Source organism: Alosa pseudoharengus, unplaced genomic scaffold (genome assembly GCF_046254945.1).
Source record: "Alosa pseudoharengus isolate Yale_2024_CS ecotype anadromous, Long Island Sound unplaced genomic scaffold, YU_APseudo_1.1 YU_APseudo_1.1_scf_9, whole genome shotgun sequence".
In the NCBI taxonomy this organism is placed as follows: Eukaryota; Metazoa; Chordata; class Actinopteri; order Clupeiformes; family Clupeidae; genus Alosa; species Alosa pseudoharengus.
This window is the reverse complement of record NW_027468881.1, coordinates 19,007,520-19,032,043: the sequence shown is the minus strand read 5'-3', so window position 1 is coordinate 19,032,043 and position 24,524 is coordinate 19,007,520. Positions and strand designations below refer to the sequence as shown.

The window sequence follows — 24,524 nt, the reverse complement described above, 5'->3', positions numbered from 1 at the left end:
TTGTGTGTGTGTGTGTGTGTGTGTGTGTGTGTGTGTGTGTGTGTGTGTGTATGTGTGTGTTGTAACACTGTGCAATTTAGCTAATGTTTTGAAAACCTTTGGAAGCCAGACACAAACACATTGCCGAGACTCATCAACTCATATATATGTTGTGCCACTCTTGGAATCTGTGTGTTTTATTATTTTTTTGTGATCTACTTTTTATTGGCATCATGTATTATCCTCGTAAACCAGACCCTTGACTACGCCAGAGACTTTCTAATGAGGAGACACAGCACTCAAAAAATCCTCCGTAGGAATGCATTGGGGTTAGTTCGTAATGCCAATACGGCAGTTGTCTACAGATATCCCACTCCTTCCGTGGCCAAAAGTATGTGAAAGATATGTGAAAACATTGTGACAATCATGTAGTGTGATCTCCCCGCTGGGGTGAGGTTGGTGCTGTGAAGCCTTGCACACACATGCAGTTCTGCCCGAAATAGATGCCCGATAAGTGCCTAAAGTGCGTTGCAATATGGCCGCTGAGTTGAGGGACTTGCCTAAAAATCCACATAAATCCACTTAAGCAAAGATAAAAGTAAAAAGATGTCTTGGGGACCTCAAAATTAGCTCTCAGGTCTCCAAAACTCAACAAACCCTTTTCATTAAATAACTGGTCTAAAGTATAAATACCTTTGGCTTTCTGACTCCATTGCTTACAAACATTACCAGATATAACATGCATATTGTGCCATAATGGGGTGTTCAAAAGCCAATTACTGGTTCTCCGCCCATCTAAATCTGTTTAGTGTTTTAGTGTTAATATGGCCATACTGTAGGTAAGCATACAGCTGTTGCTATATTGTTCTCCATGAAACTGTAGATGAGGGGTCCATCCACCCCCTGAGGGCACATACTGTAACTGAAACGCCATGTGATAATCTGCGGGTCCAAGTGCCCACGGGGACCCAGTTCGAGTCCGACCTGCGGTCATGTCCCGATCCCACCCCGTCTCTCTCTTCCCCTCCACCCACCTCCCGTCTGTCTTCACTGTCCTGTCCAAAGCCTCAAAAATATACTAACAAAAAAACAACAGGAATCCTGGAATGTAGTGAAGCCGGCAGAGCAAACCACTCACAGATCACACTGAATATATATTACTAATAACTAATATAGTTTCATAGTTGTCTTTGATTGATTTAAATGGGTCATTACAGATTTTAATCAATGTTTTTTCTTCGCTGGAAGTCAAGCACCAGATAAATATATATCTGAAATACAGTAGTTAATACACACCTCATTCTACTGGAAACTTGCAAGATACTTTTGATTCAGCTGCAGCTTCTTCTTCCTCCACATGTGTATGTTTCTGATCGAAGGCTTTTGATTGGTTGCTCCACCCTCTCTGGTCAGTTCAAGACAGCTCTGTCTCTCTGAAGTCCGCTTCAAAGGACCCTGACACACGCAAGGTTGTCTTTCAGCTGGACCCCCCAGAGAACACGACACCTGTCCAACAGGTTCTCCCTCTCTCTTTCTCACACACGCACACAAACACACATGCACAGACACACACATGCACATGCGCATGCATGCACACACCTGCCGGAACCTTATTACAAGATGATGATAATAATAATAATAATAATAATAATAATAATAATAATACAAATAATAATAAGCTTTATTTGTATAGCACCTTTCATACACAGAATGCAGCTCAAAGTGCTTTACATTTGGAGCATGAGATACATGACACACGCGTGCTGGAGATGCAGATGTCTTTCTGGACGCTCTGTGTCTTCCGCCCTACTGGCCTCAATGGCGATGTGAACGACTGGCAAATCGTTTTTTTTTACAAACATTTTGACATAAACCATCTGCGCAAACCCATGTGGATGGATATCCTACATAAGCAGAGCTGGATATCCCGGCTTCAGTAATGAGAGTGTCTTACCATGTATTTGTTCTAACTGTGCACTTTATATGGGTCGTTTCATTGATTAGCTCGTCTACCAGGCTGGAGGGGGTTGTGCTAATTACAAGCAGCTTGTTTAGTGAATGGTTGGAACAAGTATGTGGTAGAACTTTTACTTTCTGAAGCCAGAATGTAGAGAAAAAGGAAGGAGACAGGGGAGAGAAAGAAAGTGTCAGTCACAGATGAATACAAAAGTATTATAGTGGTCACCACAGAAAGGCATAATGATTCTCTAACAGAGCTACATTCCTGTCTCTTATAGTATAAACTGTTAACTGAGAAGAGGCTTTTGTGAGCGAGCATTGGGTTAGTTTGTTTGTAATCATTTGTAGATACCTTATCCAGATGGCCTCTCCCAATCAAGACAACCCACTGAAGATGGCAAATGTGCAATATAAATGCACATTTTTGTGAGGAGAAAGCAAGTTAGGGTTAATATTCAGCTGTGAAGCTTGTAAAAAGTACACAGATTGTGTATTGATTTCAGTCAAATTACCTGATTGAATGAGCAGATTTGCAGATCAAGCTTTTAATTGGAAATTAAAAAAACATGATTATAAAGATCTGTAATTCTGATTCTAATGATCACTCCCGGCTCTAAGTCATGTAATTAACTGCTTTTGAGAGATCTCTGGTTTTCCAATCACTTTCAATTACACAGCATGGTAGTGAGAAACAATAACAACAGACACTTCATTTTGACTTTTTGTCAGAGAGAAATTAGTGTGTATGCGCATGGCATAATTATGAGTAGGTCACAATGCATCAACAGATTTAGAATAAATGTAGACAATGCATGTCTAAATAAAGGGATTTCTTAATAGAAATTAGGAATAGTTTTGGGAAAATAATCAAATAATCAAATATTTAAGTTATTAACATACAACGCTTAAAGAATTTTATATGTGATTCCTACTGAGCGCACTAGAGAGTGAAAGAGAGTTAGCCTAGCGGTAGTGTTTGAATTGAGGTGGAAGGGTTGTGTTAGTGGGCCAAAGAGAGTTAGTCTAGCGGTAGTGTTTGAATGTGATTGTGAAAGGGTTGTGTTAGTGGGCCAAAGATAATTAGCCTATAGCGCTAGTGTTTGAATGTGATTGTGGAAAGGTGGAAAGGTTGTGTTAGTGGGCCAAAGAGAGTTGGTCTAGCGGTAGTGTTTGAATGTGATTGTAGAAGGGTGGAAGGGTTGTGTTAGTGGGTCAAAAGTATGTTAGTCTTTGATGGTACTTATGAGCTTGGAGAGGTCTTGGGTCTCTGGAGGCATTTGTACTGTATGTGCTTGAGGACCTGAGGTTCAACACAGAGATCAAAGAGTAAACTCCTCTAATCTACAGGTAATGGGAGGAGTGAGGACATGGATTCATCTCTTTCTCTGTTTCTCTTTCTGTCTCTCTTCCTTTCTCTCTCTCTCCCTCTCTTTCTCTGTCTCTCTCTCTCTAGATCTCTTTGTTTCTTATTCATGTGGTCTCTCTCTCGTCGTCTCTGTCTGTTTCTCTTCCGCCTCCTTTCCCTTCTTACCCTAGTCTCCCCCCAAACTTCACAATGATTCTGTCAGCTTCAAGTCACCTTCACACACACCCCTTGCATCAGTACTCAAGTTGTAAATAAATAAAAAAATCAGGGGGGATGGTGGACTGGATTTAACGTTTAGCGACAGATAATTTGTGCTGATGACGGCGCATATGGTGGGAGACCAACGGTGTACCCTTTTGATTATTGTTTAAGCACAAAGATAATTATTATATTATATTACTCTATAACAACAGCTCAGAATTGGAGTTGGTCCCCAGGCTGGCATGGCTAGGGTTTTTTGGATAAAATAGGAGGGCAGTCACCTAGCCCATATTCAATTAGAGAAATGTTTACTATTCCAGTAACAGGGTTTCCCCCAGAAATTGTGTTAGTTTTGTTAGTCTTTAATTTCATGAAAGGAAAAGTAATGACTAGTATGGCTTTCCTTGCACTTGCCATTTATATGTTGTAGAATGTTTGGCGAATGATGATAGATAGCGCGATGACATTCAACAACCACCTTTGGTGACAGTATTCCTGACTCTTGACTTACCTTCAGTGCTACTTCTTGCCCTTTTACTGTAAAGCCGAAGTCCCTCAGGGCAAGCTGCCCTGTGCTTGGCTGTAAAGCTGAATCACTGGCACCAGCACATGCTCTGCTATGTCGCTGACTGACGTGACGTCAATTTAAAACAAATTGTTGTGTCATTATGTGCACGTTCACGTTATTTTAGCCTATTTAATATTCGCAAAAACTAACTGTTGAAATTGTGGTTATATGTCCACATTCATTGATAAAATAACAGGGGATGGGAAGGGGGGGTGGCCGTTTTAGAAGGGGGATGATTTTGACCATCTTTATTTCAAAGGGGGATGACATCTATAACGCCAATAAAATGTGATGGTATGGTATGATGTCAATGAATTGCCCCATAGCATTTATAGTTTTAGTATGAAATGTAAGCAACACTTTACATTACCAGTTACATAATAACTACAAATTACAAACTACTTTGCATTACACCAGTTTTGTGTAATAAATGTGTGTAACATTGTGGGCTCTATCTTGCACTCCAGCGCAATTGACTTTGTATACTCGCGCTTTTGTCTTTCCTATTTTGCAGTCGGCGCATATTGGAATTTTCCCTCCACAGGTACATGTCCGTAAATTAGGGAATTCAATTGCGCCCACGGGGCCGGTTCAGCGAAAAGAGGGGGCGTGTTCGTGTTCCGGTGCAAACGTTCCCTGTTGATATTTTGCAGTTTCAGAAAACAATTCTCCCACAGACCAGGAAGATCCTGGTCTAAAGTCAGTGGCGCAAATTCAGATGCTATTTTAAGGGCGCATGCGTGGCCACAGGCCTGCAGGAATGCATGCTATGTACACCGATCTACAGACACCCCGTGCACAGATGGAAACATTCAAAGCCTTGATAATATTTGTCAGTTTCCCGGTTTTGTTTGTGCATTGGTCACCTAAAAGTACAACATCTACATGCAATATCTTTACAACAACAACGCCTAATTACGACCTATTAATTTGGACAACTTTATACAGCCCTATAAAGGCTAAAGTTACCTTTAGTTTTGCTCCAATTTACCATTGTTTATGGCTTCAAACATTGTGTGCGCTTTAACATCAGCTTAAGCATTATTCTAGCTGCGCTAAGGTTTTGACAAGCACCACAATTTTGCCTGCCTTGTTGTAGCCCATCTGAAATAACTCCAAGCTTTGCTATGTTCCCTCCATCCTTTCATTGTTTTCAAAAAACATTTTATATCCATAATGGCCTTGAAGTCTTGAGTTTGTGAATTAGCTTAAATCAGCTTATTATGTGCTGTTAACCAGCAACCATAGATAGTAAAATAAAGCAGCAAGTAGCCTTGGCTACAATTTCTGTAGTTGCTGCGTCCATCCATTGTTATTCTCTCTCCTGCTCAAACACAAGTTGTGCGTGCATTAAGTTGATGACAACGTGTTTACAAACTCTCCTTTACATAAAATATTGTAAATAGCCTACTGTCATGCAGTTAATGGGATACTGTGCAGAGTTGGAAAGTTAGGTCAACTTGGAAACTGTTTCTCGCGGTGTCCGATGTGAAAAAATAGGTATAAATCTAGCGTACACATTTCCATGAATCACGGATGTGTTGATGACATAAATTAGGAAATATTAGAGGACTTAATGAGACGTGATGTTGAACTGCATGCCGATGCCATTTAACCTACCGTAAAACTTCAAATAAAGCCGAGTCCCAAACTGACGCCTGTCTTTTTTAAACGCCTGGCGTGGCTACAGGTTTGGGTTAAAGGCCGGGCTCCAATAGAGGCCTGGTCTGTTTTTTAGCTTCGGGTTGTATTTAATCGTCTAAAAAAAAAAAAAAAAAGCCCAATTCACACGAAAGATTTGCAATGACACGAAACCGTTGCAGAAAGGAGTTGCAGCGGTGTGAATTAGATGTTGCACGTCGTTGCAAGCCATCGCAAAGCATTCACTATGTCTGGTCACAGTTGCAAGGTTTTAGAATGTTGCTTCAAGTTGCTGGTTGAATGTTGCAGCTCATCTCGTCGCGAATCTTTGGTGTGATTTGGGCTTAAGCATGGTGCAGTCTGTGCACGTTATGAGATGGCATTAAAAGACTGCGTTGGGGAAAAACTAGAGTTCCAAACTTTTTTCAATATGAACTATGCCCATATGTCCGACTTCGTCATAGTTCAATTCATCCCTTGTGTTTAAAATTTGCGGCTAGGCCGATGGTAGCCTAAGCTTGTTTTTATGCTGGCAACAAAACAAAAGGGTTCGCGAACATTATTCTTTATTCTAAATGCGTACTGCCATGACAATAACGAGAAAGAAGTCAGAAAAGGAATTTACCTTAAGTTAATGATGTAAAGTCAAGTGCGCTTCTATGGGTCTGGTGAGTACAGTGCAAGCGCAGTTTTTATTGATGAGTCGGAGTGGCAAGTGCTGCGTAGTTGCAGTGGAATGTGGCTGCCCAGGGCATTATAAAACGTCTCACTCTTAGGCCTACTCATACACGGCGCTGAAATTGCGTATTTAGCTGTCTAAATTCGATTCATATGCTGGGGGAGAAATCGTCGGACATCCATGATTTTGTTATTCAGCACCCCTGGTCAAAAATATGTTTCCGCGCGCCTGGAAGTAGGCTGTGATTTGAAATGTAGACGGTTGTCAAATATGTCAAATAAAATACGGGAGAAACATAATATGGTTCATGCTCTCTCATGCTGTTTCATTCATGCCGAAAGGAAGGGAGAATAAAACATTACGCACGTTCCACTTTTGCATAAATAGCCTAATTCCTTAATGGTTTTGGTCAGGGCTGATAATGGAACTGTATTTGACAAAGGACCGATATAGGCTATTTGCTAGTGACAAAATATGAGCTTTCAGCGTGATAGGATCTCTTTGTAAATTAATGATTAAAACGTGTTTCATCTGTTCTGGCTATCCCCACTACTGTATCTCACTTAATGAACAACATCTTAACACTAAATGAATGATGGTCCATAATTGTCATCAGATAGCCTAGTCATATAGGTAGACATTCAGTGTGTTTGAAATACCGGTAATTAATTTGATAATATTTTCCATCTTTGCAGAGGAAAAGTTTTGTGTAAAGGGAATTAAAGGCCTGTCTCATATAGACGCCTGTCTCTAATACTAACTAGTTTGGCGATTTGGGAAAATAAAAGCCCGGGCTATTATTTGGAGTTTTACGGTAAATGCCCCAGCAGTAGCACAGGAGAGGAGAGCTAACTGACAGAAGATCTGCATTGTCTATAGTGAGGTAATGTTAGATTACATTGCATCACCATGCATTCATAACCTCGTGATTCAGTGAGAGTGATCCCAAAACATTGGAAAGTGACATTTCTGTATTACATTTTGTCAAGAGGAAAAATCAATAGCAAACTGTTCCCAACTGAACAGTGCTTATAGCGCTGTGAACCGTTCCTGGCTGTGCCTGGCAAATCTGCCATCATAATAGCAATCCGCTATGGAACAAGCGTGCCTGTTGTTAAAGGGAATGTGAGATGACGCTCTGATTGGTTTATTGCATGTTACGCCCAAACCATACCCATGAGTAATGTAGCTACTTCAGACCACCCCATTTTAGATTTGCGGCGGGCACAACAGTCATTTATCCCGCCGGTAAAATAGCAACAGCGCCCAAGAACCGCCCACAAAGCCACTTGCGTGATGCGTTTTCATACTTCCGTTTCAGATCATTAAGATAGCGCCCTGTGTGTGCAGTGCACCCATGTGTTTGTGTGTGTGTGTGTGTGTGTGTGTGTGTGTGTGTGTGTGTGTGTGCTTAAAACTAACTCTACTCTAACCCTAATTTCAATTTATTTTATTGTCCAGTGTAACACTTCTTGTAGTGTGCTAGTTGTGTAATATAAAGCATGTCCTGATTGTTTTTAAAACAGAATCATCCCTGCTCTGAAAGTGAACTCAGGCTTGTCACAGTCTTTTATGGTCTGAACACTGCTGGCAAACTCAGCTGCTAAGCTCAGGCAGAGCTATGAAATATTCATAGAGCTCCGTTCGGCCTGATTTTTTTCACCACTGATAGTCTTGCGTGATGCGATTCAGCACAGTAAAAGTTATATTTAGTTCAGTTTGGGTATACTCTTCATTTCATCTGAGGAAGCTAGTGTTCACTCTGACCTAACTCACGTTAGGCACAGTTGTTTCTTAGTCAGGTGACTGACATTACACATGCATGTGTGTATATGCCAGTTGCTGGTCTATTGAAACAGACCAGCACCTCTCACTCAGGAAGCGGATGTCACAGGATTTTCTGAAGCAAATGGTGGTGATTGTCTCTATAACAAAATGCTTGTGTACTCCGTTGGTATTCTGCACAATGATCCTCCTTCAAGCCACCATCAGCCAGAAAGTTTCACCACAGTAGCATGGGATACCAGCAAAAGCAAAAAAAGAAAGCTGTCAATTAGAGCAGGGCCCCTGGTTACACATTTAATATTCAAAGCTATGCAGAGAAGAACGCTAGCACTAATTCTCACTGGGGTGCCGATTAGCATGCTGCTTATCAATACTGCTTCCATCACAGATGCAATGCCAAGGCCATCATATCCTTCTCAATGCTTACAGTGGGCTTACACCGATTGGGCTAGCAGCCAACGGCGCTCAAGGCAGAATATGTGTGTGTGTGTAGTGTGTGTGTCTGATACAGAAGGGCAAGCTGGATCAATTAACCCCAAAGTGCTGCATGCCCTGAGAGTTCAGTACTTACAATAATGGCTTCATGTTGGCTCTGCAGTGTTACGATGCAATGCAGTTGCTGTCAACACTGTTCATATTTGAGGCACTGGGGCAGCAACTGCCATTATGGCTCTCATAACAAACAAAAAACTGATCTATGCGGTATGGTCAAATCCCCAGGCTGGCTCAGGAGCTGTCAGAGTGTGATCTCTTATCACAAGCTGAATGGAGGCTTGACACAGTACTCTCACACATGCACACACACGTACAGAGATGCAGAGACATATAGATCATCCTTTGCAGAGAAAATGATCCTCACAAATCCCCACTTTTATGCTTGTACGCACACATACACACACACACACACACACACACACACACACACTCGAAGACACACACAAACCAACACATACACACACCTATCACCATTCTATGGCATTCTGACAGACAGGTCAAGAGGGAGGAGGCTGGGAGGTGTCCAGATCTAAATGAACATGCAGCAAAACTGCTGGACTGCCGGGACGCATGTCATCCTCTGACACTAAACCTTGTTTACTGAGTCACCAACAGCCTGTGCCATACACCCAGGTCACTGTTCTCTCTTGCTCTCTTCACACACACACACACACACACACACACACACACACACACACACACACACACACACACACACAATAATAGCACTGTGGTAAGGCTGGCCCATATAGCTGACATAATGGCTCTTTAATGGGAATGAGGGCTGAACTAGCAGACATATCTCATAGAGGATTGTTAGTGTCAGAATGAAAGAGGCAGAGGGAGGGCCTGCAGTATAAATGGCTGTAATTATTATAATACCACAGTGATCTAAGTGTGCTCTTAATGGCAGTTTTATCACCCACCCTATTCTCCTCTCCTCCAACCAAGCACACACACATACAGACACCACACGAACACACACACACACACGTTAGTTGGTAAAGGATGTGTTTGGGATGTAGAGACATCTGTGGGGGAGTGAAAGTGTTTTTGGTGTGCTCATTATCCCTATACTCTGTGCCAGAACCCCCCCCCCCCCCACACACACACACACACACACGCACACACACACGCACACACACGCACACACACACACACACACACATTATTCCTATCTCATCCGCAGCCCTGGGTAAAATAAATGTAACTCTTTCTTTCGTCCTGAGCTTGGGAACACTAACTGGAGCGGAGCCTCTGTTTTGTGCTTTGCTGTCGATTGAGATGCGGAAGGTGTCTTGTTTTTATTTATCTTGCAATCTTGTCCCTTCTCTTGCGAGCGAGAGCAGGGAGAAACAACCAAGGGTGGGCTATAATCCTGGTCGATTTACAACAACCTCCTGTTTCCTTTCCCTCACTTTCTCTACTTCTTCTGTTTCTCTTCATCACTCTCTCTCTTGTCATTTGTCTCTCCCCCAGGAATTTGCTACTATGCAGTTCTGTGCCAACAAACTTGATAAGAAGGATTTCTTCGGCAGGTCGGACCCTTTCATGGTCTTCTACAGGAGTAATGAGGACGGGACGTGAGTGTGTCAGTTTTTTCCCCAGCACATGTCTCGCTGTGTACACGTCACACATGCTGCTCCCTAAAATCCCCAGCGGGGGATCTTTACAAGAGGACACTCTTACTCACAAGCAGACACAAACACACACACACAGAGGAAGACTTAGGGAAAAAAATGTGAGAAAGAGAGACAGAACACACACATAGACATGTATGATATACATTAAATTAACATGGATGCTCCATTCATCAACATTATACAGTGCCAATTAGTGTGATGAAGCACCACTCCAGGCAGGGCTGACTGTAGGGACCTGCTGTGTGGCATAACAATTGAGTTAGTATGCATCATCTTGCTGTCAGGATACTCCCTGTTATCATCCAGGCAGGTGTGCATCTTACATCCAGGTTGCCTGGAAGGACATTGTGAAGTCAGTATGATTCAGGGGCCTGACGGTACCAATATACACAACGTTACTACTCCAATATGGGCAATGACTGACTGTTGCATTGTTGGTGATGTGTTAATTAAATAGGTGATTTGGTGTGTTGCTCTGTTTTTTAGGTTTACCATCTGTCACAAGACTGAGGTGGTCAAGAACACACTCAATCCAGTTTGGCAGCCCTTCTCAATTCCTGTCCGAGCCCTTTGCAATGGAGATTATGACAGGTATAACACACACACACACACAACATACTGTACGCGCGTGCACATACTGTACATACACATACACATGCAAGCACACAAACACACACACACACACACACACACACACACACACACACACACACACACACATACACACATACACAAAGTGAGTTTATCTGTGACTCCTGCATGAAATTGCCTTGTATACTTTTTTGTGGGGGTGTCATAATCGGTTCTGAAATGGTTTGTGCTTCGCAAATTTAGACGGCATCGATTTGGGCCTGTTATTCTATCTCCACTTGACTGGGGCAGTTATAATGCTTCAGTGTGCAGACAGAGGGGAGTTGGCTACCTATTGATCTAGGCAGAGATGGCAGGCTGATTAGACCCTAACTGACTCAGTGTGTGTGAAGTGATTCTCATCTTATCAGCGTCTGAAGAGACGTCCCCACTGTTTCACTCATATCAGTATGTGTGGCATACGTATGAGATTGTGCTTGTTTTTTTTGTATTTAGTGTATTTGTATGTGAGCACAAAACACAATCATGTAGTGAATGTGTCATGTTAAATGTTAGTCTTTATGCTAATGTTAGTCTAGACACATGACTGGCTGGTTGTTTGTGTGTTTGTGTGTGTATCGGTCATTGACAAATAAGGCTTTTAAAAAGGTGTTTTCAAAATAATCTTTAAAAAATTGATAGAATGCATTTTTTTGAAGTTGTGTTTAAACAAGTCTGGTTGTGCAACATTTGCAGGGGTTTTAGTACATTTTTAGACTGTATTTGCAATTTTACCACCCAAAAAATGAAGAAATAACACACTTCTCTTCTTTGGTAAGTATACCTGAGAGTGTCTGGTGCTTAACACATTATTATTTTGTAGTTGACCTTGGCATTAAAAGTAACTTATGAATACTTTATTATAGAGGCTGGGTATTTTGGTTTTCCAACATCCAACTTTACATCTAAAGGGATATTCTACCATTTGGGGAATTACGCTAATGTAATGTCAGTGATTGGTATGCAGAGTGGCGGCTACGCCCTCATGATACCTCAGACCATTTGTCTGTTGGTGTTTGTAAATGGCTTTTATGAATATGATTTTCCTCAAGTACAGCAGACTGGAGTTTGCTTTTGCAGGAGTGTTTTATTGTTCTTATCAAAGACTCTTCAAAGAGAGCCCTGAGTGTCATTTCCTGAGCGCCGCTCTGTGCTTCAAAGACACCTTGACTTTGGTTTAACCCACGCTCTTAATCATAATGGACTGGAAGAGCTGAGTGCTGCATGTAGATGCGCTTGTAGTTTTCTCTCACTCCACGACCACAGGATATCTCCGTCTGGGCCACACCTCCGGCCATATTCTGGCCTTGTCCTGCCATAGAGAAGCCAGATCATGGACAGACACGTTCTCAAGTCCTCTGTCTTGTGGATGTGTGAAGATGGACAGAACAAATCCCCCTTTGATTGGCATAGTAGTTTGGAATCACTCAGATGGAGAGAAAACAGCGTTTCTCTGCCAACAGCTGATAGATAGCCACAACATGGCAATCTCACCCGTCAATCACAGAAGAGCAGCCAATAGAACAGCAAAGTATGGTTCAGAGGTGGCGTTTGCAGGGGAATAAGCCATCACTATCATCTGCTCTTTATCTACTTTCCTTCTTTAGCCAAGCACGAATGTACACACAGGCACACACACACACACACACACACACACACACACAAATGCAAACACTCACAGACAACCATAGTCTGTCATCCAAATGTAAAACAATTATACTGACAAGCAATTATCCTGACAATTCTACTGACTCACACAAACACACATTCATATGTACACCCATTTATATAGATAGACAAGCCAAAGAATACTCAGACTCTCACACGTACCTGTTTTATTGAGTACTGAGGGTGTCACTTGTGCTACTTGCACTTGTGTTTGTCTGTTCATAGTCTCTCCTCAGCAGTGCTGGGGGCATCCAGGCTGTGAGCAACAGCAGTGTCTAACCGGGAGACCCGGAGTCTCTCTCCCTTCCTCTCTCCTCCGCCCCCTTCCTCTCCATGGCATCCCTCAGGGGAGGAGAAGGCTTATTTTGGGGTTTCCTTTTTCTCTCTTATTTTGGGAGCATGACTGAAGCACTGCTTCCCTCTGCTCTTCCCCCTCTTCCTCCTCCTCCTCCTCGTTATCATCCACACAGTTAGCAGACGAGAACTTGCCCCAAAGTTTACCAAAGCTCTGTCAACACTCTTCACTGCAACACAACACCTGTCGCCAATCAAAACACACAGTTGTCATGGCACCAGAGGCTTATGCTTGGTTTCATAGGAATTATAATTTGCGGGATTCATTTGATCTAATTTTACTTCTAAAACAACCCTGAGTGATTGGCAAGTGCATTATGGGTCAAATTAGCTGAATTCATCCCAAATCGTTTCTCTTTCTTCAGGTCGGAGGGTTTGTTTGCGTGCAGCCGTGCCTAAGTCTGTAATGAAGGAGGTTACAAGAGTGCCACAGTGGCTGTGTGTGATGGATCACATTAGTTGAAGTCGAAGAGAGAGTTCACTCAATGAGTTGGCATTTATTCAGTGACTCAAATTTAATTAGTGTTTAAAAATTATGTGGTGATTCTCCACAAACTTTGCTTCACTCTCATGGGCGCTCCCAAACACACACGTAGCCTACAGCGTACTCATAGACACACACACACACACACACACACACACACACACAATCTCTCTCAGACACTTAGACACACTTAAACCTATTCAGACACACACACACACACACAAAAACACATGATATACGCAAATACACACATATGCTACTTGATGTCTGCTTAATTCAAGCGGTGCTCTTGAGCTAATGTGATGTAATTGGTTGGATTTGCTTTGAGGAGCAATATGCAGTGCAAGCTTGACTCAGTTGAGGACTTGACTTTGAAAGTCACATCTAACTGATAGCAAGAGTTGGTAGAGTGATATATGCCTCTCCATGAGGAATAGAGACAAGATGGAGGATGTCTGTGCTTTTTAGACTAACCTCTCTCTCTCTGTGTGTGTGTGTGTGTGTGTGTGTGTGTTTTCCACAGGTCTATCAAGATTGAAGTGTATGACTGGGATAGAGATGGCAGGTAGGATTAAATGACACACACACACACACACCGAGAGCCTATGGAATCAATACGCATTACATTGGATGTCAGCTGTCAGTGAATATAGATTACACTGTGTTTTGATGGCTGATATGGATCTGTGTCACTGCCCACTCCTGTGTCCCTATCATGATCCAGCCACGACTTTATTGGGGAGTTCACCACCAGCTTCAGAGAGCTCTCGCGCGGACAGAGCCAATTCAATGTCTATGAGGTGAGTCACAGTTGGGGGGATGGATAGTGTGTGTGCGTGTGTGTGTGTGTGTGTGTGTATGTGTGTGTGTGAGAGAGAGCAAGAGAGACTAGTGTTTGTGTGAGAGAGGTAGAGCCAATTCACCATATCACTGTCAATATACATCAAGAAGAGCCGTGATGCATACTCCATCCATCTTTTTATAGCACTCTTATTTTTGAAGGGATTTGCAGCCAGCATTTTTGAGGTCAAAGGCCGCTGAGTGTACAGGTCTTCTGGGGCTCCTGATAGGGCAAAGCGCCAAGGGAGTCACCCAAGGTCATGGATTCTGGACTGTACTGGGTGCACAGTGTTTAAAAATGTACCGTGCGCTTCAGCGACACTGCATATTTCATTAAATATGAATGTGAGAAGCAGGAATAAAAAGCAGAAATGAGGCACTCAGAGAACGGCACTAGGTTTAGAGAAGCTAATATCTCACCTCTGTATAGAGCTGATAGGGGAGTATAATGATGAGGCCGCTCCACAAAGACAGGATGATCAGATTGATCTCGCTCAGCCGAGCGTAGAAGGTAAAGGTGGCTCCGATCTCGTCCGTTACAGCTTGCTGTCTTCTGACAGGCCTGTTGGAGCGGCTCATTAACAAGTTAGCTGCCTCAGATAAGCTTTTGAATCAGCGACTAGACACTTTGGAGTCCGGTGGAGCCAAGATGGCTGTATGCGGGGCGATGGTGTTCCACCCTGCCCTTTCACTCTGCTGACACCACAGAGCCAGCTGCATTAGTTAACCTTCGCAAGGACGGACCACTCAATCAACTCTGTTGCTGTGGAAACCAGCAGTCGGGTCAGCCAGTTGTCTGCATTGCGTGACTGTCAGAGCAGATTTTACTGTAGGTTTTGGGGTATGTTTAGTGAGCCAGTGAAACATTCTCAAAAGTTGTGGGGCTTTTGTTGCTATTTGGCTTGTTCAGTATTGGTTTCATGTTGTTTTTGTCTTTGAAATGAGTACTTCTCTCAGAGTGGTATTTTTGTTCCAAAAGGCACAGTCCCATATGGCAGAATACGAGCTTGTGTTCTTTTGCATTTTACATACTGTAGGTTTTTGCATTTCACTCTTGCTGGCTAGTGTTTTCACAAATACACAGCCGTACTCACACGCACACATACACACACACACACACACACACACACACACACACACACACACACACACACACACACACACACACACACACACACACACACAATCTCTCTCAGACACTTAGACACACTCAAACCCATTCAGACACACAACACACACACACACACACACACACACACACTGGGTCTTGGGATAAGAGACTTACCTCTTCCTCAGTAGTGCGTGACATTCACAGCAGCGTGACAAGAGGGTCTGGGCCTATGGTGCGCAGGCCAGTTAGAAAGCAACATATTTCAGCACTGCCCACGGCCCCATCTGGCCCTGATCCGGCCCCCGTCCGGCACAAACCCAAAGCCGACGCCTCCTGCCTGTGGCTCTGCAGTGGTCTCTCCCGTAGCCCATCTGTGCTGTGTGAGGCTTAGAGAGACTGAGTGTGCCGGTTGTGTGGGAACACGGCCTTCTGCTGAACAATATGCCAGGCAACACTGTCTCCCACCTCCCCTCCTGCTCAGGCCCAGCGGACCAATCAAAAGACTATCAGCTGACAGTTTGCACAGGTTTCGTTGCCAATGTGCAACTAGCTATGTAGGAGTATCCAGAGACTTTTACTCTCCTACATTTCCTCCTCAACACATCCTTTGAACAAGTTAAAGCTAAAGTTAAAGTTTAGTTACAAAAAAAATGTGATATCAGTGATGTGTTAGAAAACAACTGAAAGTTAAATCTTCACAATGCTGCTCCATATGCTCAGTTAAACGTGCAAAGTGACACTGTGATGTGTTCTTTCTAACACTGATGTATTTTTATTTTCTGTTTGTTTGTATTCTTGTATTCTGCCAACATGAAATAGTGTAGCCAGTTGTACTGCTCAGGAGTCCTGTGGTTTTGAAGTGTGTATGAGCCATTGAGTACGCAGTATAGGTGTCTGACCATGTCCTTGGGTGGAGAAAAAGAGGGATGAAAGGAAAGGAAAGATACCAGATATTAGTTGCAGTTGACTGCTGGTTGCTGTGCGATGTCATATTTGACGTCTATCTGTTTTTTTCGCCCAAGGTGGTCAATGCCAAAAAGAAGATCAAAAAGCGACGCTACATCAACTCAGGGACGGTAAGTCCTTCACGCAACTCCCCCTCATGGATACAGCAGACCATACACACACACACACACACACACACACACACACACACACACACACACACACAAACACACACACACACACGCAAAAGGCCATGTCCCACTCCGCAGTGCTTTATTAGTGTTTTTATTTATGGGCTGTCTCTGGGCGGCCATGACGGATGCCCTACACAAAAACTCTGCTATGTTGCTCTCCATTTTAAAGGAGTTAGCGGTTAGCAGCCTTCCCTACAAAACAAACGATTTAAGAATCTAATTAAGGCCCCAGTGAAGCAATTCATCACCTCCGCTCCCCTCACACACACACAACGAGACACTGCCTATGTGATTAAAATATCAATGCAGCCACAAGAGCCCACCCAGTCCCAGTATTGCTTACACATGGCTGCACTGTTAAACTGTGCCAGAGTGATGGCTTTCCCTTTCAATTTCACCAATAAGACAGATTTCAGCTGTTTAAAACCAGTGTTGTCGTCCTCCAGGTGACCCTGTTGGCTTTCTCCGTGGAGTCTGAACACACGTTCCTGGACTACATCAAGGCAGGGTGAGTGAAGCTGTCCACGCAAACCGCTAACTAGTACATGTACACAAAGATAGCAGGTGATTCTCTCGTGTTGTTGTTGGTGTTGTTGTTGTTGTTGTTAGTAAATGAGTGGGAGATCAGAAGCAACAGGAGCAGCAGTGCTGGGAGCCCTAAAACAGACAGGCAGACAAGCGTAAATTAACCAGGATGGGGGCTCACAGCTCGTTAAGGCAGGCAGGAACGAAGGCGCCCTGGGAAGTTGTATGTGCTTCGAGTGTGTAGAGTTAAGCAGCCCCAGAAGAGGTGTGTTGGGCATGGCCCCCAGGGTGGGTGGGGTGAACCTGGGAGATATTGATTAGTGGGTAGCCCTCGTGGTGCAGGGTCTTATCAGCAAATTGGAATCTTTGAGAAGGAAACAACACACATGGTAGCAGATGGCAAGAGCAATGGACTAACTAGCTTACCCAACTGTGGAGGAAATAGTTTCTTCATGATCTTCTGTAGCTGTTTGCTTGAATGCTCTATCATGAGATTAATATTATTGTATCACAAATATGACACTGCACAATTCAAGCACAATCATAGGTTTTGTGTGTATGTTTATGTATATGTACTGTTTCTAATGGTACAACAATGTTATATTGCCATACATTTATGTCAGACCTCATTATCTATGGTGTCTTGCCAACTTATAAACATGTGCCATAGGTTATAGAAGCAAAGTTATGAGCTTCATCATATCTCTAGAGGGCCATGTTTTTGCTACAACACCATTATGACATGGTAATGGCGGTTTTGTTTTGGTATGCTAATGTTAAATGTTCAGTCATCAGTTACTTGTGTTTCTGACATAGAGTGGGTTGGCGTCATAATTGGATCTGTGTTCATGCCCATGATAACAGGCTTTGGGTATAATCATGTTTATATCTCTGTCAGTGGTGAGTTGGTAAGCTCAGGGATAGAAAACACTCTGATATGGCTTCAACTTGGTGCAGGGACAACCAAGGGAGTGGAAACAGACTCATAGATATGATTGGCAAGACCAGTGTGTAGCTCACATTTAGCCCTGGCAGGAAATTACATTTTAACATACAGGAAACAGCAGTGGAAACAAACAAAAATGTGGAAAACAGGAAGTATAGTCTTGGTAGATCATTAATCTACATCAGCGGTCCCCAACCACCGGGCGGTGGGACATTCCTAACCGGGCCGTAGCCTACGACATGAGTTTTAAAAAAATGCATGCAAACTAAACTCAATTCTAATTCTAATAGGTCTATTTTCTTACGTCTGTCTGTCCCGCCTTCAACACGTTACATATTGCCTTAAGCGCTGCGCAGCCTCAGGTCAGCTCACTTCACTTGATTAGTTCTTGGCGAACGGTAGTGTCACACGAAGTTAGCTAAACTGCTAGAATGAGCAACAAAAAACAAGCATCGTTAGCAGGTCACTGGACAGAGTGTTCGAGAGCCGCTGCAGAGATTTCTTACAGAAAAAAAGTCACCGTTAGCTGCACATTTTAGTGATGAGGACTGGGTGTCAAAACTCGCTTACCTGTGTGACATATTCGGGTTGCTTAATGACCTCAACCTGTCACTCCAGGGGAGAATGACGACTGTCTTTAAACTGGCAGATAAAGTCGCTGCATTTAAAGCCAAGCTTGATTTGTGGGGATGAATGGGGACGGGGTGTATTTGATATGTTCCAAACATTAGTGGGGGTTTTGGGAGAGACTGAGGCAGGGCCCTTTCTCTCGCAGCTGGTGCGCGATCACCTTGTTGTGCTTTCAAATGAGTTTGAGCGTTAGGCTACTCCAAAGATCCACGGCAAACCAATGAGTGGGTCCGCAACCCATTTGTCAATATCCCGAATAGTCCTAACTTGTCAGCGCAGGAGGAAGAGCAGTTGATCGAAATTGCAAATGACGGTGGTCTTATTAGTGTGTATGAGGAAACCTCTCTGGCGGATTTTTGGATCAAAACCAAAGCAGAATATCCCGAGACAGGCCCGTCGCTAGAAGGCAAGCAAACCAAGCAATTGCTTGGGGCCCCGAGCTGGCCAGGGGCCCCAAGACAACGACTGGTTAAAAATAAAATGCAACGACAAACAGGCCCGTCGCTAGAAGGCAAGCAAACCAAGCAATTGCTTGGGGCCCTGAGCTGGCCAGGGGCCCCAAGACAACGACTGGTTAAAAATAAAATGCAACGACAAACTGTTAGCGCCCCTTTGATAGTTAATGCAGTAAAGTGCAACGACACTGTTACCGGCAATACCGGGATCCCCCTCAAGGGGGCCCCTCTCAGTAGTCGCTGACAGCAGCCAGCCAGCCAGGTTTGTGGTCTCTGCTGCTGCCGCGAAAATATAAAACAGGCAGTCATGATGAAGCGGAGTTATGCGTCTGGAATCCAGAAGAGAAAGGAAGAGGATGACAAGAAAAAACAACATAGTGGTAAGTGATAAATTACACTGGATAAAATAGCTCTACTTGTCTTATACAAATGGTGTAATGTCGCAGCAGGAAGGCTAGCCTAGCAAAACATTTTTATGTTAACTACCTGCCTGACGGCCCATGCTGCTTCTAACAAACTAGAACAGTTAGCGCAACTTTTTTTTTCAAACGGACGGAATATGGTTACATACTGTAATATGTTTATTAACAGGATAAGAAAGACGCAGATCTGTTCCAGAATCACTGTTTATCGTATTTAATGACATAACATTGCTATAGCTTTGTAATAGGTTTTGATGAAAGTGGCATAGCTTCTCTGCTATACTAACTATTCGACCGTGATAATCTACACGATAAATTCCGTGCATCAAAGCAGACTGGAACATTCATGTCTAGTAGTAGCCTATTCATGCACGCCAGCTGTTTACTGTCTTTAAAGCATCAGGTGCGTCCGTCTAATTCTCAAACAGCAGAATGCTTGAATGCTATGTTAAGCTACAAGTAGGCCTAGGTCAATGTATAACATTAGCTTGGGATGTTTTTACAGTAAGCATTGGTAATTGTGAAAGCAGCTGCATCCCTTCTAAATATCAAAATATGGAAATGCTAACATATCTTTTCTTTCTCCCTCAAGGTGCTTTGCTTAAATTTCTCAGCCCTCAGGCTCTTCCTAAGGATACCTCCACTGATGAAGATGGCCTGAAAGGTTAATCTTATGTGTGTGTGTGTGTGTGTGTGTGTACTTGTATTTATGTTGGATTTTTAAACTGCTATACAACCTGCACTCTTTATAGTTTGAACAATGCATCCTTTTTCTGCATAAGATGGCAGTGTTTTATTTTCTCACTTTGTGAGAACTGAAAAATGTTAATGTGAGTGTGTGTGTGTTTAAGTATGTTGGATTTAGTTATTGTGCACTTTTTTACATTTATATTGGATTTTATGGTGTTTTTGCAAATGTTCAAATGTTCAAAACTAATGCACAGTATATATATATATGCAACTGCAGTATTGCACTGTCAACATTTTTTATTTATATAAAGTGTGGGTGAACTTAAACTGTATGGCTATGCTGTGGTTCCTGTAGGCTTTGCGTGCGGTGTGGGGGGGGGGCTCCATGTCCATTTTGCTTGGGGCCCCCAAATTCCTTGAAACAGCCCTGTCCCGAGATAGCCGTAAAAGCGCTGAAAACGTTGCTACCATTTCACGTATCTATGCGAGGCCGGGTTTTCTGCAATGACTGCAACTAAGTCCAAATTGCGCAATCGACTGGACATTTCAAACACACTGAGGGTGTCACTGTCTTCCATTACCCCCAGATGGAACCTTCTTGTTGCAGGGAAACAAGCACAGGGCTCCCACTGATTATATTCGTAATGCACGTTTAGTTCCCATGTTTGTTCCGATATTTTGTTAAGCATGTTCACACTTGATAGATGTAGCTTCCAAGTTGTTCAATTTTCATAGTTCATATTGTTAAATTTTCACTTCTTCAAGTTCACGTTTTTCACATTATTAAGAGTTCGTTACCTTCACTGTTCATACATAACTGGAGCTAGTTCTTTTCAAGTAGGCTAATGCATGCACAACACATATGGAACATGGAACCCCCGAACCCCCCCCCCCCGTCCGTCCGTGAAAAAAAAATGGGAATCAAACCGGTCCATGGTACGTAAAAGGTTGGGGACCCCTGATCTACATTACACCTTTGAGTTTTAATATCTGCATGCTCATGGTATGTTGTCACGTCACATTGCATTGCATCCTGATTTGAGTAAATAAACAAACTACTATTAATCTATATCTTCACCTATACTATAATAGTAATGATAAATTGACTCCATAGTTAATTGAATTGTCTGAAGCCTTTACGTATGGTGGGTGAAGCTTTCTTGGACTCAGTTTAGGCTACCCAGTACAGTCATTTTTTAAAGTGAGAGGAGGGAAATTTAAGATACATCGCTGTAGATATTAAAGATTAATGTGGTTCAGTTTGCTTTGCACATGCTTTATTGAATGTCACAGCTCTTTCTTTTTAAATTCTCATTTATTTTTGGCAAACACTTTCCGTGACTAATTTACTTTGAGTGTAGAGCGCAGGCAAAAAGTACACCAAATCATGCCCTGACAAAACGGATATGGAGGTGTGCGTGGAAAGCTAACACAACTGCTGCTGTTGTCTATTAGTGAGCTGTTGAACTCTTGATTCCTCCTTCCGTATTCAGCCTGACAAAAGACTGACCTTTCCCTCCCAAAGGGCTACGATCTGTAACACTCTCAATAAAGCCAAACTGGACAAGCTCTGACATTTGTAACCAGCTATTATGGCTTTTCACGTGTCTCGCTTTTCTGTTCTAGATCTTTCTTTTTTATTCAAAGCCCTGAAAAAAAAAAACACCTTCGACCACTCAAAGCTTTTAGGAGTGTTTTTTCCCCCTCTCTTTTGTTCTCTTCTCTCTCCACCTGAGAGCACTTTGTGTCAAACAAGTAGCAGAATCACTTGTCTTCTTCTCTTCAAACATGAATTTGAATCAATCAAGAAAGCACACTCCTTCACCATCACAAATTGCTCTGCCCATCACATTGCAGTGCAGTAGAATATTTTTGAAGATGTATGTCAACCCTCGAAACACACACACACACACACACACACACACACGATCATGCCCTTCATTCTGCATTTTTCTATGAGATGTTCAGCACACTGCCATTTTTGCTGGCAAAGAGTGAATAGCTTTTCTTTGAGAAAATTTACCTGTCAAGCTATTTATTTTTAACCAATCCCTCCATGTGCGGGGCGAACAAGATGCTTGACATTTTTCTTCTTCCACACAGACCTGTGGCCAGCCTGGCTTCTGCTGTAACATCCAGTTGAGGGTGATATATCTCCCCAAATGTCCTAACAAGCTAATTGGTTTGTTTGACTAACTCGCCTGGTTGTTTTGCTACTTTGTTTGGAACGTTGATCAAGCATTATTACCTGTGATGATCTCATGTGGGGTGTCTAAGTTTATTTTTACATAGCTAGATTGTAATGAAGGATCTGACTACCGGTAGTAACTTAACTTGGATATCATGGGGGTTTTCATATTGTTTATGTAATGTATATATATTTTTATGTAATGTACTGATGAATTGTAAGATACCCAATATCTCAGCCGACCCCATTTTAATTTCAGATGACCCCACATGGGGTCCCGACCCCAAGGTTGGGAAACGATGCCTTAGACATATATGATGTCTGTGTGTATATAGTACTGTATGATGCCATGATATATTCAACCCAGTGTACTGCTCAAAACCCAGTCGTGGATGAGTTGTGCTGTTCTGGAGTCTGTTCCTCCTGATGTGTAGGTGTAGGTGTGCAGAAACGATAGGAACAAAGACAGACGATGTTCACAATCATTATCTCTTGATCATTCAGTACTGTTCATTCCTCCATAGTGTGGAATGGAAAAGTTAAGCTGAGCAGACACTGCTATTTTGACTATTTAGTTGGACCCAACACACCGTCTGATTTGTCATGCATTTTTAGCAAGCTCCTGACGCCTGATTGGAAGACAATCAGTGTCAGTGTTCCAGCTGTGGATTGGTTGGTTTGGATTTCTGGCAAGTCAGAGATTTTTGTATGCAGTCTTTCAGTGTCAGCAGTTCGAACATGTAGTGTGGTGGATTGAAACATGAGTTGCCATGTCGTACGCGACAGAGAGACATCACAGCGTCTGCCCAGCTTTCCCCACTCTTGTATGGAGCAGAGCCGTGTCATAGATGTCTCTATGGCTCTGGTGTGGTGGAATGTGGTTACTGGGTTGTCTGGTTGCTAGGTTGTAGTCTGTCAGCACCTGTCTGTCAGCTTGATCCACATGTGCAGACCTCTTTCCTGCGGGGCACTCTCCTGTGGTATGACAGCTTGAAGGATTGCCCTTTCATTTTACCAGTGATGATATGGCAGGTCATTGTAGATTCCCCTCTACTTTAAAGTTTCCATCGGAAACTTCTTATATTGAATTATAAGAGAGAAAGTCATTGCCTTGGTGAAGGCCATATCTATTTGAGGAATTGAATTATCTTTTCCCTGCACATATTTGATTAGAGTCTCCTCTCCATGCATGTTTAATTGTATAAGAATTGTTTCCAAGTCAGGTTGACAATTCAGAAAAGTCATGTACTGTTCTGAAGTGTTATTTCTGGAGGATATTATAAAATGTAAGCCCCTTTCAATGGGCCCCATATGATGTTTTATTACATCTTAAAACAAAGACAGCCTGGAGTAATCTTAATATATGAGCACTATTTCTAAATATCCATTCTTTTATATATATGGCATACTGAAATGGATTCTTTTTGCAGCTTATTTTAAGTTAATTCCTCTCAAGACAACTGTACTTAAAATAAAAACAATAACGGAAAAACACAGGTGCACACACACAAAGCACCTGTGTGTAGATATAATTAATGAAAACAATATCAGCAGTGAGTCCTAACAATTATTCTTACTGATGACTTTATCCATTTGAGAGAGAGAGAGAGAGAATGAGACTGCTGTTGAATGGTTAAGGTAGAGCCCCTATCTAACAGTGCAGCTAAATGGCCTCAACTCAAAGTAATAACAAAGCGATAAAAGTAAAACAATATGATGGGTTTTTAATATGCAGTTTTTTTTGTAAGGAAAGAAAAACACATTTTTTATTGTCTTGGAATGCATTAAATTGACAACAGCTATTGGATATGATTCATGGCATGTGTGTGACAGAGAGGGGGAGAGAGAGATAGAGAGAGAAAGCGTTACAGAGAGCGAAAGAAAGACAGACTGTGAGAGAAACGGACGAGGAAAAAGAACAAGCAGTCACAAATGTCTTTCCCGCTGATTGATAGGCAGCCCCCATACCTTGAGAAAAAAAAGATGGATGATTGCCACTTTATACCATTCTCAACCACTAGGCACTTTATCATATGAGATAACAGGAGAGCTAAAGTACCCACAAGTCTCTCAATGACATTGCACCCATTCATAACAGCTTTCAGTGTTTAATTCTCTGTCTGTCA

The 24,524-nt window shown here is 42.6% G+C and overlaps 1 protein-coding gene across 1 annotated transcript in view; it reads left to right on the top strand.

The window, feature by feature from the left end:
• The window catches only part of cpne5a (copine Va), a 101,604-nt gene that overhangs the window by 59,498 nt on the left and 17,582 nt on the right, over nt 1–24,524 (top strand). The window contains exons 9-14 of the mRNA XM_076276851.1: nt 10,153–10,256; nt 10,803–10,907; nt 13,976–14,017; nt 14,177–14,252; nt 16,426–16,479; nt 16,989–17,050. Coding sequence (XP_076132966.1) covers nt 10,153–10,256; nt 10,803–10,907; nt 13,976–14,017; nt 14,177–14,252; nt 16,426–16,479; nt 16,989–17,050 — 443 coding nt within the window. The remainder of the gene's footprint in view (nt 1–10,152; nt 10,257–10,802; nt 10,908–13,975; nt 14,018–14,176; nt 14,253–16,425; nt 16,480–16,988; nt 17,051–24,524) is intronic.